The 17,353-nt window shown below is 32.2% G+C and overlaps 1 protein-coding gene across 1 annotated transcript; it reads left to right on the top strand.

Moving 5' to 3' along the window:
* Positions 1–13,279: 13,279 nt before the first annotated feature.
* On the top strand, positions 13,280–14,281 carry BDBG_17058 (uncharacterized protein; the record flags this gene model as incomplete). The annotated part of the gene is made up of 4 exons (XM_031724863.1): positions 13,280–13,399; positions 13,430–13,471; positions 13,798–13,899; positions 14,192–14,281. The coding sequence occupies 4 exons, from the start codon at positions 13,280–13,282 to the stop codon at positions 14,279–14,281; spliced, it is 354 nt and encodes a 117-aa protein (XP_031578319.1).
* Positions 14,282–17,353: the final 3,072 nt, after the last annotated feature.

The following is a 17,353-nucleotide window of genomic DNA, read 5'->3' on the forward strand; positions in this document are numbered from 1 at the left end:
CATGATATAAAAGATTACACACAGTGTGTACAGTCAAGAGAGTCAAAAAACTAGCAGAATCAGTGAGCTCAGAGACACTCACTGATATTCTATAAAAAGTCTTCAATGTGAAAGAGATGTCTGTGTTAGATAACTCACTGAATTCTGTAAATATAAAGAGAAAGCAGGCTTTTGAATGAGATAAAAGTGAGAATAAAGCAGACACTCATCTCAATGTCTTAAGACCTGAAATGTTAATGTATAAAGAGTACTTAAGTAAGAATTAAGAGATAGCTGTAAAAGTGTTAACAGATATAGAAGCTTCTATATAATATATTAATAATTATATAATCTGAAGACTGAAAGAAGTCTATTAAGTAAAGAATTTCTGATATATAAGATTGTCTGATAACTGATATTTAATATTATCTGTAAGAGTAAGAGTTCTCTTACACTTCAGAGAATGATCTTGCTATATTTAAGTGTGAGAGCTGCAGAATATGAAATACAATCTTATTCTCAGACTTAATTGATTTTAAAGATTCAATCTGCAGATTCAATGATGTACATATTATATACAGTTAACTAATAGAAAGAAAATGATTTATATAATTCTATTAACTGATATGAGAAGAACATTTCATGTCTCTGATATAGAAGAGTTAAATCTGCTTATACATTAATAAGTAAAGAGAATGATTTACAAGATCTCATCTGAAAGCATTCTGTATATTATACAGAATCTAAAAGAGGAGAAAATCAAGGTAAAGAATATATAGAAGAACAAGTATATAAAGAAACTTCTAAAGAAGTATGAAAAGATCTTCTGAACAGATCTTTCATCAGAATTGTCACTGAAACAAGAATTTATACATGAGATTGATATAAGAGACATGAAATCAGTCAATTAAAATGTGTACTCTCTGTCACAAACATATCTTGAAGAACAGAAGTGTCAGATCACAGACCTTCTAGAATATGATCTCATACAACTCTTATCAAGCGTGTGAGACTTCTCAGTTCTATTCATGAAAAAGGCAGATAAAGAGTGATGAATGTGTATCAATTATTAAGCACTTAACAAGCTTATGATCAAGAATAGATATTCATTATCACAGATTCAATAACAGTTGAATATAGTCAGAAACACTCAATATTTATTAAAGATTAATCTTCTCTCAGAATATTAGCAGATCTGTGTAGATGAACTGTCAGTACTGCAAATTATATTTAATATATAATGAAGAAAGTTTGAATTTCTGATAATATTATTCAGTCTGACAAATGCACTCATCATCTTTTAAATAATGATGAATATAATTCTTTATAAACAGAATGAAATCTCATGTCTTATATATCTGAATAATATTTTAGTCTTCTCAAACTCATACAATGAATATCTGAAGCATTTTAATGAAGTGCTTATAACTCTGACAGAGTATAAGCTCTATATCAAATCAACAAAGTGTGTGTTTGAAATGAAAGAGTTGAAGTTTGTAGAACATGTAATGAGTGATAACTGTATACATCTCATCTCAGAGAAATTGAATGTCATAGTGAATTGACTATAACTGAGAAATATATATCATGTATAACAGTTTCTTGAGTTGATCTTATATTACTGCAGATTCATCAAGAATTTCATATAAATAGCTGTATCACTCTTAGATCTCTTAAGAGAAATAGATGCTAATCTGTAAAAGAAGAAGTTTCAGTCAATTATCTGAAATATCATGTGTGAAGAGGCTTTTCTCATACTGAGAGAATATATAATAACATTCTCAGTGCTTATTTAATCAGATCATGGTAGATCTTTCTACGTTGAGATAGATGTATCTGAATAAGCTATCAGAGATACTCTTCTACAGATAAGTAAGAACAGCAAGTTGCATCTGATAATATATGATAGTAGAAAACCATCAGACACTGAGCTCAATTACTCAGTGTATGAAAAGAAATTACTAGCAATTAAGCACATACTAGCATTGTGAGATAGATATATTAACAACAGTTATACAACAACAGTGATCACAGATCATGAAAGTCTCATCTATCTACAATTAACAATGAAATCTTTCAAACACTTAGCATGTTGAATCTCAGAGTTTCAAGCATACAATCTTTATATCAAATACTGAAAGAGATTGAATACTGTAGTATCTGATACAATCAGTTACAGATCTGATTTAATGAGTGAGAGTTTTGTGAATCAGATATAAGAAAAGTTCACATTAAATATACTGAGAGAATATAAGAAATCAGAATAAGTGAATATAATGATCTCTCACTTGAAGAATAGTAAGATGTTGAATGATAAGCATCTTATAAAAGTAGTAGAAGAAATACTTCTGAACTTCAAGCTGAGAAAATTGAAAAATGATGTTGTACTTTATCATAATCTAGAATATATAGAAGCTCTCTATCTAGAATATTTATTTAGACACAACTTAGTGACTCACATACACAAGAAATTCAGTCACTTAGAAAGCTCTGAACTCATGAGTATACTTAAATCAAGAGTATACTGATCAAGCATGACTGAGAACATTCAGATGTATACTTATAAGTATCTGAATTACTAGGTTGTGAAAGAATCTAAGACAGAGTTAGAATATAAGAAAGCACAATATCAGGTGAAATATATAATATAACTGTTTAAATAATGAGAGATGAATCTCACAGACATACTGCTGTGAACACTAAATGAAAATCATTGAATAATCACTGCTATTAACTACACTACTGACTGATCAGTTGCAAAAGCAGTTTCAGAGATGATAGAAGAGATAGTGATAAAGTTTCTACATAATAAAATCTATATCAACTATGAAATGCTGTGTGAGATTCTAACTGATAATAGTACAAACCTTGTAGAAGAAGTAGTGAGGCATTTCATGAATCAGTTACAGACAAGATATTATAGAACAATATTATATCATTCACAGATGAATGAGAAGATGAAATGCTTGAATGAAATCTTGAGTAATATGCTAATGAAATATCTAGTGAGTAAGTCTACATAACTATAAAATGAATATCTCAGTCAGATGCTATTAGCCATGTGAATTCAGCAGTATACAGTCTTCAAGTGTTCATCATTCTACCTGTTGTATGAATTGCATTCACACAGTTCAGAGAATGCTTTGAAAAAGATGAGAGAGAGAACAGCAGTTACAGACACAGCAGAAACAACAGTTGTAGATACAATAGTTATGAATAAAGAATCAAGATTGAAAGAGATCAGTCACACATGTGTAAAAGCTAATGAGTTACTTCTGAACTGAGCAATTCAATTGAAAAGAATACAAGACTTACTAGTTAAGAAATTGAGTCTCAAGATGAGAATATAAGTTTTTATACACAATGAGAGTTCTGAGAAGTTTCAATCTAGATGGTTTGAGCTATATAAAATACTCAAATCACATTCTCTGAGAACATACACATTGAAAGAACTAGAGAGACAGATCTTATACAACTTAATAAATAATTCATATCTTATAAAGATGAAGATATAAGATCTAAGTGAATTATAATTATTCACAGCACTATTATCAGCATTGAAAAAGAAGAAGCTTATAATTAAAAAGTCTTACAAAGTAAGAAAAATCATAGATACTTATAAATCAGATGATCTCACTTATTCTGATCTTTTCATAATTATAAGAAAAGAATGAGAAGAAATGAAGAAATCAGATGAATATCACACTTCAATAAGTGATAAGACTGTAGCTGATTATATAATAATACACTGTAGACAGTGAATGCAATATAGTAAAGAGCAGTCTCAAAGTAGCAGACTTGTATATGAGTCAGATCACAGAAGAAAAAGAAATTCAGAGTTGAATTTAACTGTTTATATCAGTTTAATTACAGAGATGACAGAGGATGAAGTATCTGAAACATTCACAGACATATGAGATCAAGTCATCTTAATCTCTGAAAACACTCAGAGATCAGATGAGATTAGTTTTAATAAGCTGTTCACTGTAGTGATCTAAGCAGATAAAGAGAGACAGTATAATATATGAGACAGAATTATAAAAGATAAAAGCTGCTGAATCTAGTCACTGAATACTGTATTGTATAAACATTGTATAAGAGTAGTGACTAGCAGACAAAGAAAAAAAAAGTGTAAGAAAAGAGAAGAGATAATGAATTGATTATCAACTGTAAGAGTTGACTACAAAAGATAAATATTATTATACACATCTCATTCATTTTCATACATCACATATTTAATCTATTTTCAATGCCACATCACCTGAAAAACATCAAAAATAAAGAAAATCTCAAAACTTAAAATCTGTAAGGAATTCAAGAGCTGCAAGCTGCTCTTGCAATAATGTTACATACATCTCTGATTTCTCTACTGCTCTATATACAACATTAATATTATTTATCACAAGATTGACTGAAATATCAATATAAAAATGTGTACATGTGTGTGTAGAAAAATTGAAGAAGAGTGTGAGATCTGCAGAATCAGAAGTCAGAGCAGAAAGAGTGAAGATAGAAGAAATGAAAGAAGAAGAAGATACAGAACTGAATAAATAATGATAAGAGTCACTCAGAGCTGAACACTTATAATCTGATATACACACAATCTTTTCTGCAGAGAAGAGAGAGAAAGTGCTGAGAGAAGCTTAAGAGTGAGAGAGAGTAGTCTCAGTAGTATTATCATCTTTAATTAAAATGATCTCTAGCACTGAAGCAACTAAGAACTATTATTAGTGTATAAAACTGCAAAAACAGAGATAATAATTACTGAATAAACACTCACTGACCTTAGAATTGTATATGTAATTACAACACATACAAGGCTTCTCAGAAAGAGAGAGAGAGATATAAGAGAATACAGAAAGCAGAACACAGTATATAAATAACTTATTCTCATAATAATATCTCAGACAAGGTGTATGAGCCTCATATCTGCAGATGTAAAAGAGTATAATATTCATATTCTCATTTCTGAAAACATGAATATTCTTCACCTGCATCATGAAGTTAGATAATAAATGTCAGAGAATAGACTGATATAAGTTGATCATTTTAAAGATATTCACTAGAGTGAATATATCTGTAATATTAAATTTGATAATTGTAAAAAGTTTCTTAGTATCTGTGAATATCATGATCTTATATATAATAAAACTCATAATGATTTTCTCTGAGAACAGAAAAATCAGTGTTAGAAAGAAAAGATGAAAAAAGAAAAAAACTTATAATCTTGATACTGTTGAGAAGAAGAGTGATTCTTCAGTATAAATAAACAATTGTCTTATTATAAATACTTAAAATAAATGTAATAATCAGTATCTATAACTGAGCTTCAGATAGTTATATTATATACAGTCTTTATATAATAAATTATTTTAGAGATCAGTAAGAAGAGTGAAAGTGTATATACTGAGAAATGTAATTTATCAAGTCTATGCAATATCTTCTTGAAATGAGAAGAGCTGATAATGAAAGCAGAAGTAATAACAGAGACAGAGAAAGCAGAAGTAGTAAGAGTGAGAGTTGTGAGAACAGAGATAGCAGAAGCAGAAGAACTGAAAACAGAGATAAGAATAGAAGATTAAGAGAGAGTGACAGAGAGAGAAACAGTAATAGAAGAGACAGAGAAGAATATAGAAGACTCAGTTATATATAACACAGATAATTTCTTTATTATCACATTCTTCAAGTTCTCAACTGATAATTCAATATGAAGATTATAATTATCAGCAGATACAGAGCTGTCAACACATGAAGATTCTATGTGAATTAAAATAAACATATTAGTATCTGCATTTACATAAAACATAATCAGAAATCATGATTAAGAAACATGATCAGATATCTGCTAAGAAAAGAAGATTAAGAGTATATAAGAAGATGAAGAAGATATATCATTCATAATAGTATATTCTGATAATTATTAGAAGATAAATAAGTTCTGATCATGTTTCACAATGTATTACACTTACTGTTAATAAACTGCCTGATATGAGCACTATGATAACACTTGTTATAAGAATGAGAGGTCATTGTCAGAAACATGTACAATGTGATAGATAAACAGATAGAAAGTATGGAATAGAAGAAGAAGTAGAAATCTTGAATAAGACAATAATATTTAATAATAATGATGATGAAGAAGATAATTGAAGAATGAAAAAAGTTAGTGAATAAGTAATATAATATAGTGAAAGTTTCTTTATAAGAGTGTATACAGAATGCTAGCTGAATCAGAAATAGACTATACTATCATGAACACTAGTGACATGCTAATCCGCATGAAGCTAGAATGTATGTCATGATTATGTAAGTGTGACTGAATCTGATAAGAGAAAATGTGATTTAGAAGAATATATAACTGCTGAATAATAACACAGTCACTTCTGAACATACTTATAAATGTAAAGAGACTCTAGCAGCCACCAATTAATTTGAATAATGTATATAAGAAGCCGGCGTACGCCTGTAATCATACGCTGGCTTAAGCAATCTTTGAATCACATTATCTCTTACTGTTTCTCAGAGCTTTCACTTCTATTTTCTCTACAGAGAGCTTCTGCTTCTTGCTGTTTCTCAGAGCTTCTGCTTCTATCTTCTCTACAGAGAGCTTTCACTTCTTACTGTTTTTTAAAGCTTTTACTTCTATCTTCTTTACAGAAAGCTTTCACTTCTTCTCTACAGAGTCTCTGTTCTTTTCTTGCTATTTTCTGAAGCTTTCACTTCTATCTTCTCTACAGAGTCTTTGTTCTTCTCTTCATATGTAATTACTTCTTCTATGAGAGTTAATCTCTATAAACAATCACTGTATAAATAGAGGCGTACGCTCATCTCTCATCTTTTAGAGAATAAGATGTGTTTTTACTCTTATATCTAACTCTACGTAGCGGCGTATGCTACAGTACATATCATATCAAGCTGCAAACATTTGAATAATTATCTGCAAGTACTTATTCTTACATAAATTGATATAGAATATAAAGAGATATTTTACAGAATTTTAAAATATATCAGGATAAAAATATTTAATAATTAATTTTAAATTGATTTTGAATTGATTTTGAATTAATTATTAATTAATTATAGTAATAAAAATAAATTCAATCTATATATTTAAGTAATTAACAATTGATTGAAAATCAGTTGATAATCAATTCAGTGTAAATTATATAAATACTTACTTTATTATTAAATTCAAGAATAATTTCAGTATTAAATTGATTTTAAATTAATTTTGAATTGATTGTAGAATTGATGATAAATAATTAAGTAGTTTCAAATTACAAGAAAAGATATATTAAGTGAGATCAGATAGTAACACAGTGACAGGTTATATTTATAAGATCAGCCTACATAATGAGATCAAGTGACGCACTTAGCAAGGTCAAGTTTTCTTAGAAAGCAGAAAACTTGATCTCACTAAGTGCATCACTTAACCTTATTATATAAGCTGATCTTGTAAATATGATCTGTGCTACTATCTGATCTCACTCAATACATCTTTTCTTATAATTTGAAAGCACTTAATTATTTATCATCAATTCTACAATCAATTTAAAATCAATTTAAAATCAATTTAATACTGAAATTATTCTTGAATTTTAATAATAAAGTAAGTATTTATATAATTTACACTGAATTGATTATCAACTGATTTTCAATCAATTGTTAATTACTTAAATATATAGATTGAATTTATTTTTATTACTATAATTAATTCAGAATCAATTCAGAATCAATTCAAAATTAATTTAAAATTAATTATTAAATATTTTTATCTCGATATATTTTAAAATTCTGTAAAATATCTCTTTATATAAGGGGTCTACGCCGAATAGATCAGTATGATACTGATAGGTCTTATATAACAAAGAGAAAAACATTAGAGAAGGAAAAGAAAGAGAAAGTGTGAGAATCAGTAATTAAAGTGAATATTTATACACATATATGATAATGTATGTGATGGAGCTTCAGAGCAGAAGAATTTATACACATTTATAGCAGCTGAGAATCAGTGATTAAGAATGGCTGAGAATCAGAGCATATATATTCAAGAATGAAGTGATTGAAATCTGTGAAGTGTAATAGAATAGTCTATATAATTGATCAGACACAGTCTGTTACATTAGTCTCTCTCTTTCAGAAGCAGTTCTCATCAGTTAAGAATCACTGTTTCAGATAATACAGAACTCAGAGTTCAGATCAGTTAATCATAGTTAACTCATTTTATAAGATATTATCAGCTGTGACTGTGAGGTCTCTTATAAAGAATATTCTCAATCTCTCACTCAAGCTCATTATCTTCTTCTATGATGCCTGGCGGCTGTCAGTCAGAAGTCAGTTGAGAAGAGAATGAATTAGTGACAGCACAGCAGAGCAAGCTTGTATGAAAGACATTATGAATCTCTGATGATATATCAAGACAGTAGTTGTGACTATCTAGAACTTCTATCACTTTATACTTGACATGATGATAATTCAGTGTACAAGATGAACATGTGATCTGTATATTCTTAAGATTCAATCATATCAAGTCTTCTATCTTATATTGTTCAGCGGGGTCTCAGTGAACATTGATTTGATTCTCTTGATCTTGTTTTACAGTTGCCATGAAGGCCTCTGCTCAGTCGTGGGCATCTCAGAGCTTTGTTACTATATTGTCAGCGATCTGAATTAGAGAAGATAATTCTTTACAGTCTGAATTGTCCGTTCTGACGCACCATCGGTCTCAGAGTGGTAGGCAGTTGACAGACGGTGTGTAATCTTGAGAACTTGACAGATCCTTGTTCAGAGAGCGCTCACAAATTGACAGCCCTGATTCAATACTATGAATCTGTAAGAGGCCTACGCCGAATAGATCAGTATAATATTGATAGGTCTTATATAACAAAGAGAAAAACATTAGAGAAGAAAAAGAAAGAGAAAGTGCAAGAATCAGTAATTGAAGTGAATATTTATACACATATGTGATGACATACATGATGAAGCTTCAGAGTGAAAGAATCTATACACATTTATAGCAGCTGAGAATCAGTGATTGAGAATGACTGAGAATCAGAGCATACATATTCAAGAATGAAGCAGTTGAAATCTGTGAAGTGTAACAGAATAGTCTATATAATTGATCAGATGCAGTTCATCACATTAGTTCTCTCTTTTCAGAAGTAGTTCTCATCAGTCAAGGACTGCTGTTTCAGATAATACAGAACTCAGAGTTCAGGTCAGATAATCATACTTAACTCATTTTATAAGATATTATCAGTTATGACTGTGAGATCTCTTATCAAGAATATTCTCAATCTCTCACTGAAGCTCATTATCTTCTTCTATGATACCTGGCAGCTGTCAGTCAGAAGGCAGTTGAGAAGAAAACAGATCAGTGATAGCATAGCAGAGCAAGCTTGTATAAAAGATATTATAAATCTCTGATGATATGTCAAGATAATAGTTATGACTATCTAGAACTTCTATCACTTTATACTTGATATAACAGTAATTCAGTGTATGAGATGAACATGTGATCTGTATATTCTTAAGATTCAATCACACTAAGTCTTCTATCTTATATTGTTCAGCAGAGTCTCAGTGAATATTGATTTAATTCTCTTGATCTTGTTTCACAGTTGTCATGAAGATCTCTGCTCAGTCACAGGCATCTCAGAGCTTCATTACTATATTATCAGCAATCTGAATCAGATTGCAGAGATTCAGTGTGAACTGTGTAATCTCTAGAAGATTCAACACTTTCATGTAATAATTATATATAAGAAAGAATGAGCTTATATCTGTTAAAACAGCATCTCATTCATTGATAGAAATCTCTGTATATAGAAACAGGTCATGTCAATCATCTTGTAAATAATTGCAGAACTTATGAAGATAATTCTTTACAGTCTGAATTATTCATTCTGACACATCATCAGTCTCAAGATAATAAGCAGTTGACAGACAGTGTGTAATCTTGAGAACTTGACAGATTCTTGTTCAGAGAGTACTTATAAATTGAGAGCTCTGATTCAATACTATGAATCTCAGTAATTCATACATTCAATAGAACAGACTCTGTAGAAAAGCTTCAGTAACTTGTTCAGTATTCATCTTATTATAAGGTTTCAATATTACACTCTTACTCAATTAGTTTATAATGATCAGAATGTTTCTATAATTCTTACTCTTAGAGAGATTAACAGTGAAGTTAATTATCACATCTCATTAGATTTTATCAGAGATATTGAGTAATTTCAGTAGATCTTTTCTACAGTTCTTTTACAAGATAATAAAAGAATAATGATTACAGTTTAAAATGAAACATCTGATGCTATTTGATATCTCAGATCAGTAGAACTCTTGAGAGATTATTCAGTATAATTATTTATAATCTGAGTAATCAGTTATATACAAATCATGTATCTCTTGCATTATCTAAGTGTATAAGAGTTTAAAGTGAGAGACTCAATATTATTCATAAAATCACAGAGTGTTATTATCATTGATTAAGCATTCTAAGATGTCAGTTCTTATACATAGTTCTGAGAGAAATCAGAGTGCTTCTTGATATACTGTGTCAGTGAGTGTTTAAAGAAGTTCATCAGTTTAAGCTGTTATATGTTATAATTCATTCAGTGTAGGTTCAGAAGAAGTCAAGATATCAGTATCAGTATCAGTGTTAATATCAGTGACAGTTCAAAGAGAGAGTGTTCTAATCAGAGAAGTGTATATAGTGTCATGAACTGTTTTATCTTGATTAACTAATATCTTCAGATTCAAGAGCTGATGCTCTCAGTTCATTCAGTAAGTATCTGTTACATTGAATAATATATCTTACTCTTATTATGAGAGAGCATCTGCTATTGAGTTCTGACTATCAGAATAATAGTATATTATAAAATAAAAACAGCTTAAAAACTCAGATTATTATATCTATTATTCAGTGAGTTTATAAGTAGTTGTGAAGTACTTGAGATTTTTATAATCTATAATTATCTCAAATTCAGAGATACTTCAAAGTTCAGAGTCTCATTCCTCTAGATAGTATATAATTGTGAAAAGTTTCTTATTATAAATCTTATAGTTGCATTCAGCAGAACTCAGTTTCTTAGACATGAAGATGCATAATTATAAGATATTTTTATCATCATATTACAATATAGCTTCTTCTGTGATATAATCAGAGAAATCAGCTTTAATAACTGTTTCATAATCAGAATTAAATGTTATAAGCAGAGAGATATTAATGAATATCTTCTTTATCTGTGTAAATGCAGCTTCAGTGTTCACTGATCATTGAAATACTGAGTTCTTCTTAGTAAGTTCTGTAAGTGATCTGATAATATCTGAGAAGTTTCATATAAATCATTGATAGAAGTTAGTGAATCTGATGAAGCTTTATACATCTTTCACAGTGTATAAAGCCTCTCATTCAAGAATAGCAGAGATCTTCTCAGAATTCATTCAGATTTCCTTATCAGCTTCTATGATAAAGTCTAGATATTTTGTACTTTTAATCTTAAAATCATATTTATCTATGTCTATTAACAGTTCTGCTTTCTGTAGCTGTTGTAATACCTTTCACACATGTTCTTAGTATTCTTTCCTGAATTCATCAGTGAAGATGAGAATGTTATCAAGATATATAGATATAAATTCATTAAGAAAATCTCAGAGTGCTCAGTTGATATACTTCTGAAATGTACTGAGAGTGTTAGTGAGTTCAAAAAGTGTGACTACTCATTCAAAGAGATTATATCATATTCAGAATACTGTAAGTTACTCATCTTCTTCAGTAATACAGATCTTATAAAATGCAGTGATAACATCTAACTTTGTAAATCATTGAGCTTGTTTAATATAAGCTAGAGTTTTATTGATAAGAGATAAAGAATAACAGTTCTTCTTCATTCATCTGTTCAATTCTCAATAATTTATGCAGAATCAGAGTTCTTCATCTGGTTTCTTTGTAAAGAAAATAGAGACTGCAGTGAAACAGTTGCTAATGTGTATGAATTCTTTATTTAACAGATTATTGAGTGTCTTTTGAAGAAGAAGAAGTTCATCTCAGAACATATTATAAAGAGAATCTTATAATAATTTAAAGTTCTTATTATTCTTCTTTTTCAACTTGATACTATGATTCACTTCTGATGTAAGAATAAGTGCTCGCAGGTGATTATTCGGGTGTTTGCAGCTTGGCGTGATATGTACTGTTAACTACTAGAAGTGTTCACAGTAGAAAGATAAATGTAGGGGTCAAATGTATCATAGCATTCAAGCTGAGTTATGAATAGTATTCGCGAATTCCAGTCTATATAGTTATGTGTAGCCAAGGGCCGCTAGCCCTATTAGTTACACAAGAGATAGGAATAGGGGTAAAGGATCCGTGAGAAGTGGGATTTCTTACATACCCCCTTCTCTCTAAGGCTTCATCCGCGAAGCCTTTCACTGAGTGACTTCATAGTCAGCTCAGCACTGCAGTGATACTCACTAAAAACCCTTCACATCTATAAAAAACCTCAGTGAGGAAAAATCCCTTGTTATCATAAAGAGAAAAGAGTCTGTCACTCAGTTCCTTGTTCTGTGAGGTTCTTTATGGCCTACAGATTCTTCTCTGACTATTATACAGATTCATCTCACATCTTTCATACAGAAGAGTTTCAGTTGACTCTCAATCATTTTCATAAGATTCTTGTGTGATTATCACATAGATTCATCTCACAGGTGAATCACTCTCTGTGAGATCATCTTCATCAAAGAGAAACATTCATGAGTTAATCTTTCATTCATTCTTACAAATCATTGCTCTTTGACACTGTAGAATTGTGAGGAATTTTCCATTCTTTTACTAACTCTGTAGAATTGTAGAATCAAGATGTCTGCAGTCTGCAATCACTCTTTGTAGTCACATAGAAAGATTCAGGCCTGCAATTCACAATCACTCTTGTTTACTAGAGTAATCTAGCTGTTCTGCAGAATCACTCACAGTGTAAGCAAACCTCTCTAGAGTAGTATAAATATCTCAGATCTGTTCACAGAATCTCATCTTCTTTTCTCTTTTTCTGTAACAGCTTTCATCTTCACAAACTGTGAGTATCCTCATTCATCTGTGAAGTGTTTTTACTCAGATGACAGAGAGAGAGTGTTTCTAACAATGTCTGCATATTGGTTCAAGAACTTCTCAAGAATAAAAATTTTTTCAATTCTAACATCTTCACAAACAATGTCTGGCTACTGCTGAGCTTCTCATGAGTGTTTTCATGACTTCTCTGATCACTTTTTGCTGGCTGGTGAAGCAGAGACACTGTCACTCATGACTGTGCCTTCACTCTTCTCAGCCCTGCCATCACACCCGATCTTCAGGCCAGCGGCCCACTTCATCCCTCTCTCAGGCCAGTCTCTGACTTCAAGCAGTGCAGTCCCTCTCTTTGCTGTAAGTCTTCTCATAAGTAATTTCTTACAGACTCTAGCTGACAGTTCTTATAAAGCTCTCAGTGTTGTCAGTGTCTTCTGCAGCTCTGCAGACCTACAATCACTCTCTCTCTACCCGCACAATCTCTGATCAGGTATATGTGAATATGCCTAGGTTCTCTATCAATAGTCCTCACACCGCGGCGCATTTCCACAATTCCATTACTAATGAGAGATGAGTTTCCAGATACCTGCAAAATCTGAGTAATCAAGGCAATGCAAATGTCATGAATTTATGACAGAAGTTGATCTGAGCAGATGAGCTTTCTCTTCATATTCTCATTATTTCTGAGCTGAATACTCCAGTATAACTGAGAGAGTGAACACAGCTTCATGAGAGATATCTGATCACACATACAGATGATCAGTCTTCAAGACTCTGCTGCAACTGCATGTGCTCTGATGTCTGACTTCTCTGAAGTCTGTGCATTTCTGACAGTCTTCACATCAAATGCAACAATTGTCTGTATCACAGGCATAATACTCTCTGCTTCTTTGAAGAGAGAAATTGATAGTTGTGAAGAAATTGAATGTCATGAGTGTTGATGATGTGAGTGTGAGTTTTCTTTGTTTTTTCTTTGTTGGCCTCTAAATTATATTCACAGCCCTGTTTATTTTCTTGTTTTTTAGCTTTAATGAGAACATGTTTTCTTCTTCCCTTGTATATGCTGCAGACTGTTCATCTCAGTAGAAACTCATCATCTTATAGACTAGGATTCACAAATGACAGTGTTAATGTCTTTGTCATAACCAGGTTCTTAGCAAAGATCATGCCATTCTGGCTTATCAGAATTCACAGCATGAAAGTCATATCTCAGCTTCTGCAGATGTCTTATCTGCCTGAATAATTCTCAAGTGAACTCATTCATCTTGTCAGAATACTCTTGTCACTGAATCTTGAATCAGAGCTCACAATCTCACTTCTCTGAGTCAACAATCTCTTTGACCTGATATTCTCTTTCACTCTCTAGTGCTTTGCAGACAGAGTGATGAGTCACAGAGTTCTCTTCTAAGAATTCCTTATATTCATGAAGCAAAGAGACATGAAAAACATTGTGTATCTACAACTCAGATAACAGTTCTAATCTGTAGAACTGTGAGCTAACTTTCTTCATAATCTTACAAGGCTCTGTTCACAAGAGATTCAGCTTCTTACTAGGTCTCTGCATGATGATGTTTTCTAGACTTAGTCAGACTCTATCATCTTTCTTGAAACTCTTTACAATGTGCTTGAAGTCATAGTATCTCTTCTGATACTCTTGAGCCTTTCTCAAGAATTTATGAGCTTTCTCCCAGATCTCCTGAATTCTCTCAGCCTGTTCACAGGCATCATCACACTCTATAGTGTACTCTTGCAGGTTCATCAAGATCATCTGCAGATAAGTCTCAGTGAGCATCTCAAAGAGAGTTTTGCCTGTGCTGACATGCTTTGAGTTGTTGTACACAAACTCTGTAAGTGATAATCAATGCACTCAGTCATTCTGATTGTAATTGACAAAGCACTGCAGATACTGTTTTAATATACTCATCAGGCATTCTGTCTGACCATCTATCTGTTGATAAAAAGCCATGCTTAGATCTCATGAGATCTTCAGTATAGTCATCAGGTCAGATCAGAACTCTTCTGTAAAGATTGATTCTCTGTCTGAGACAATGTTCACAGATAACTCATGCAACTGAACCACATTGTGAATGAAGATGTGAGTCAAATTCTTTGACTTCAAGTCCTTGCAGATGAGTATAAAGTGTGTCATCTTGATGAAGTGATTCACTATCACCAGCACACTGTCAAAGCAGGCATCATATATGTTCTTGCTTTCAGAGAGGCTCACAAGAGCATTCATTTCTAGCTGTTCTCAAGGTTCCCGCGGGATGAGTAGAGAAGTGAGTTCTTCATATAACCTGGACCACACTACCCGCGAACCCTGACAAACAGCATAAGAATTCACTATCTCCTTCACAAGTTCTTGCATCTTCAGCCAGAAGTATTTTCTTATAAGTAACTCATGAGTTCTAGTGTCTGCAAAATGACCTGCTAGAGAAGAGTCATGATATCTTTTAATGAGTTCTATATGTAGAAACTTATTCATAAGCACATAAATCCAGCCCTCTCTTTGCAAGAGGTCATTTAAGTTCCTTCAATTCTTTGTTTCTGCAGGGTTGGTCCCTGCTGTGAGCAGTTTTCAAATATGCTAAGCATATTCATTCTTCAGTTGCAGTTCAGACAATCTGAATAGAAGATCTTGTGAAGACTTGTACTCTGTTTCTCCTTGCATCAGGTCTTTCACAGTGCTTCTCAAAGCCTGCAAACTCTTCAGATTATAGATACTCTCTTCAAGAATTCTTGCAGAGATTTCCCAAGTGTTGACTCTCAGTGTCACAGAGAGTAGTTGTACAGGCTTCTTCTCTTTCTTTTCCCTTTTCTCTTGCAGGGGATTGAGAGACTCTTCAGTCAATCTCTTCATAACACTCAGTCTGAGTATTCTGTAAAGCTTTTCTGCCTTCTCTAGTCTCTCTGTGTCTGTCACTCTGGCCTTCTTAACATAGTCTGGCCTGTAAGAGAGTTCATTCACTGGGTTCTTAGTTTTCTTGATATATTCTATCTTGAACCAGAACTCACTCAGTCTCTGAGCTCAGTGAACCTGCTGTCACAAGAGTTTCTTGATTAAAGCAAACTGTTGCAAGCTGTCATGATCAGTTCTAACAGTAATCACTGTTACAAGGCCCTCAAAGTAGTGACATCAGTGACAGAAGAATTTCACTATCATAAGAAGCTTCTGATTATGAATGTCATAGTTGATCTCCGCGGGTTGCATCTTCTACAAGAAAAAGGCCACTGGAACCCAGTTCTCATTTGACTGTAGTTATGAGACTATTTCTGAAATTGCAAAGAAGAAGGCATCTGTCTTCAATCTGATTAAGAGTAAGGAATTAAAGTGAAACAGCATCACTGTGTCTGTGAATGTCTGTTTCAACCTTGCAAAGGCTCTGCAAGCTTCTGAGGTAAGAAAGTCCTTGCAGTTCTCCCTTCTCAACAATCTTTCCATTCTCTGTTCACAGAATGACTTCTTCTTGTTTCCACTCTTCAGCATGTCTGTAAGGGCCAAGAAGATTCTTGTGAATGCAAAGATAAACTGTCTATAGAAATTCACAAAGTTCAGAAAGATCTGAATCTCATGAATACTAGTTGGCTCCGGTCATGATAGAATAGTCTCAACTCACAAAGATTTCATCTGAATATCATCTGCAGTGATTACATATTCTAGAAAATTAATTCAGTGAATACTGAAGTTGCACTTTGTAAGCTTAACATACAGTTCTGCCTTATCTAAGGCCTTCAACATGCTTCACACATGCTCAGTGTGTTCTTTCTTCTTCATGAAGTACACTATCACATCATTCAGATATATTATCATGAAGACATTCAGATATGCACAAAGTGTTTTGTTGATGAAAGACTGAAATGCTGTGAAGACATTAGTCAGATTAAAAGGCATCACTAGATATTCAAACAATTTCAGTGCAGTTCTAAAGACAGTCTTTCATTCATTCTCAGACTGTATTCACAGCCATGTATATGCATTGATCACATTCAGTTGTGTGAATATGATAGCTTCTGTGAGATGATTGATCACATTCTCAATCAGAGGCAGAGAGTAGCAGCTCTTTGTTATCTTGAAGTTCAGATTGTGATAGTCTACACACAATCTGAGACCTTCATTCTTCTTCTTCATGAACATCACAGGGGCTTCCACAGAGGCCTGTGAAGGTCAGATAAAGTCATTCTTCAGATTCTTCTTCACATAGATCTGCAAGACCTCTGTCTCATGATGAAAGAGCTTATAGATTGATTCTCAGAAGGGTTTCTGTTCTTCTATCAAATCTATTATCAGATTCTTCTCACAGTGAGAAGAAA

The sequence above is a fragment of the Blastomyces gilchristii genome (genome assembly GCF_000003855.2).
Source record: "Blastomyces gilchristii SLH14081 genomic scaffold supercont1.7, whole genome shotgun sequence".
Lineage (NCBI taxonomy): Eukaryota > Fungi > Ascomycota > Eurotiomycetes > Onygenales > Ajellomycetaceae > Blastomyces > Blastomyces gilchristii.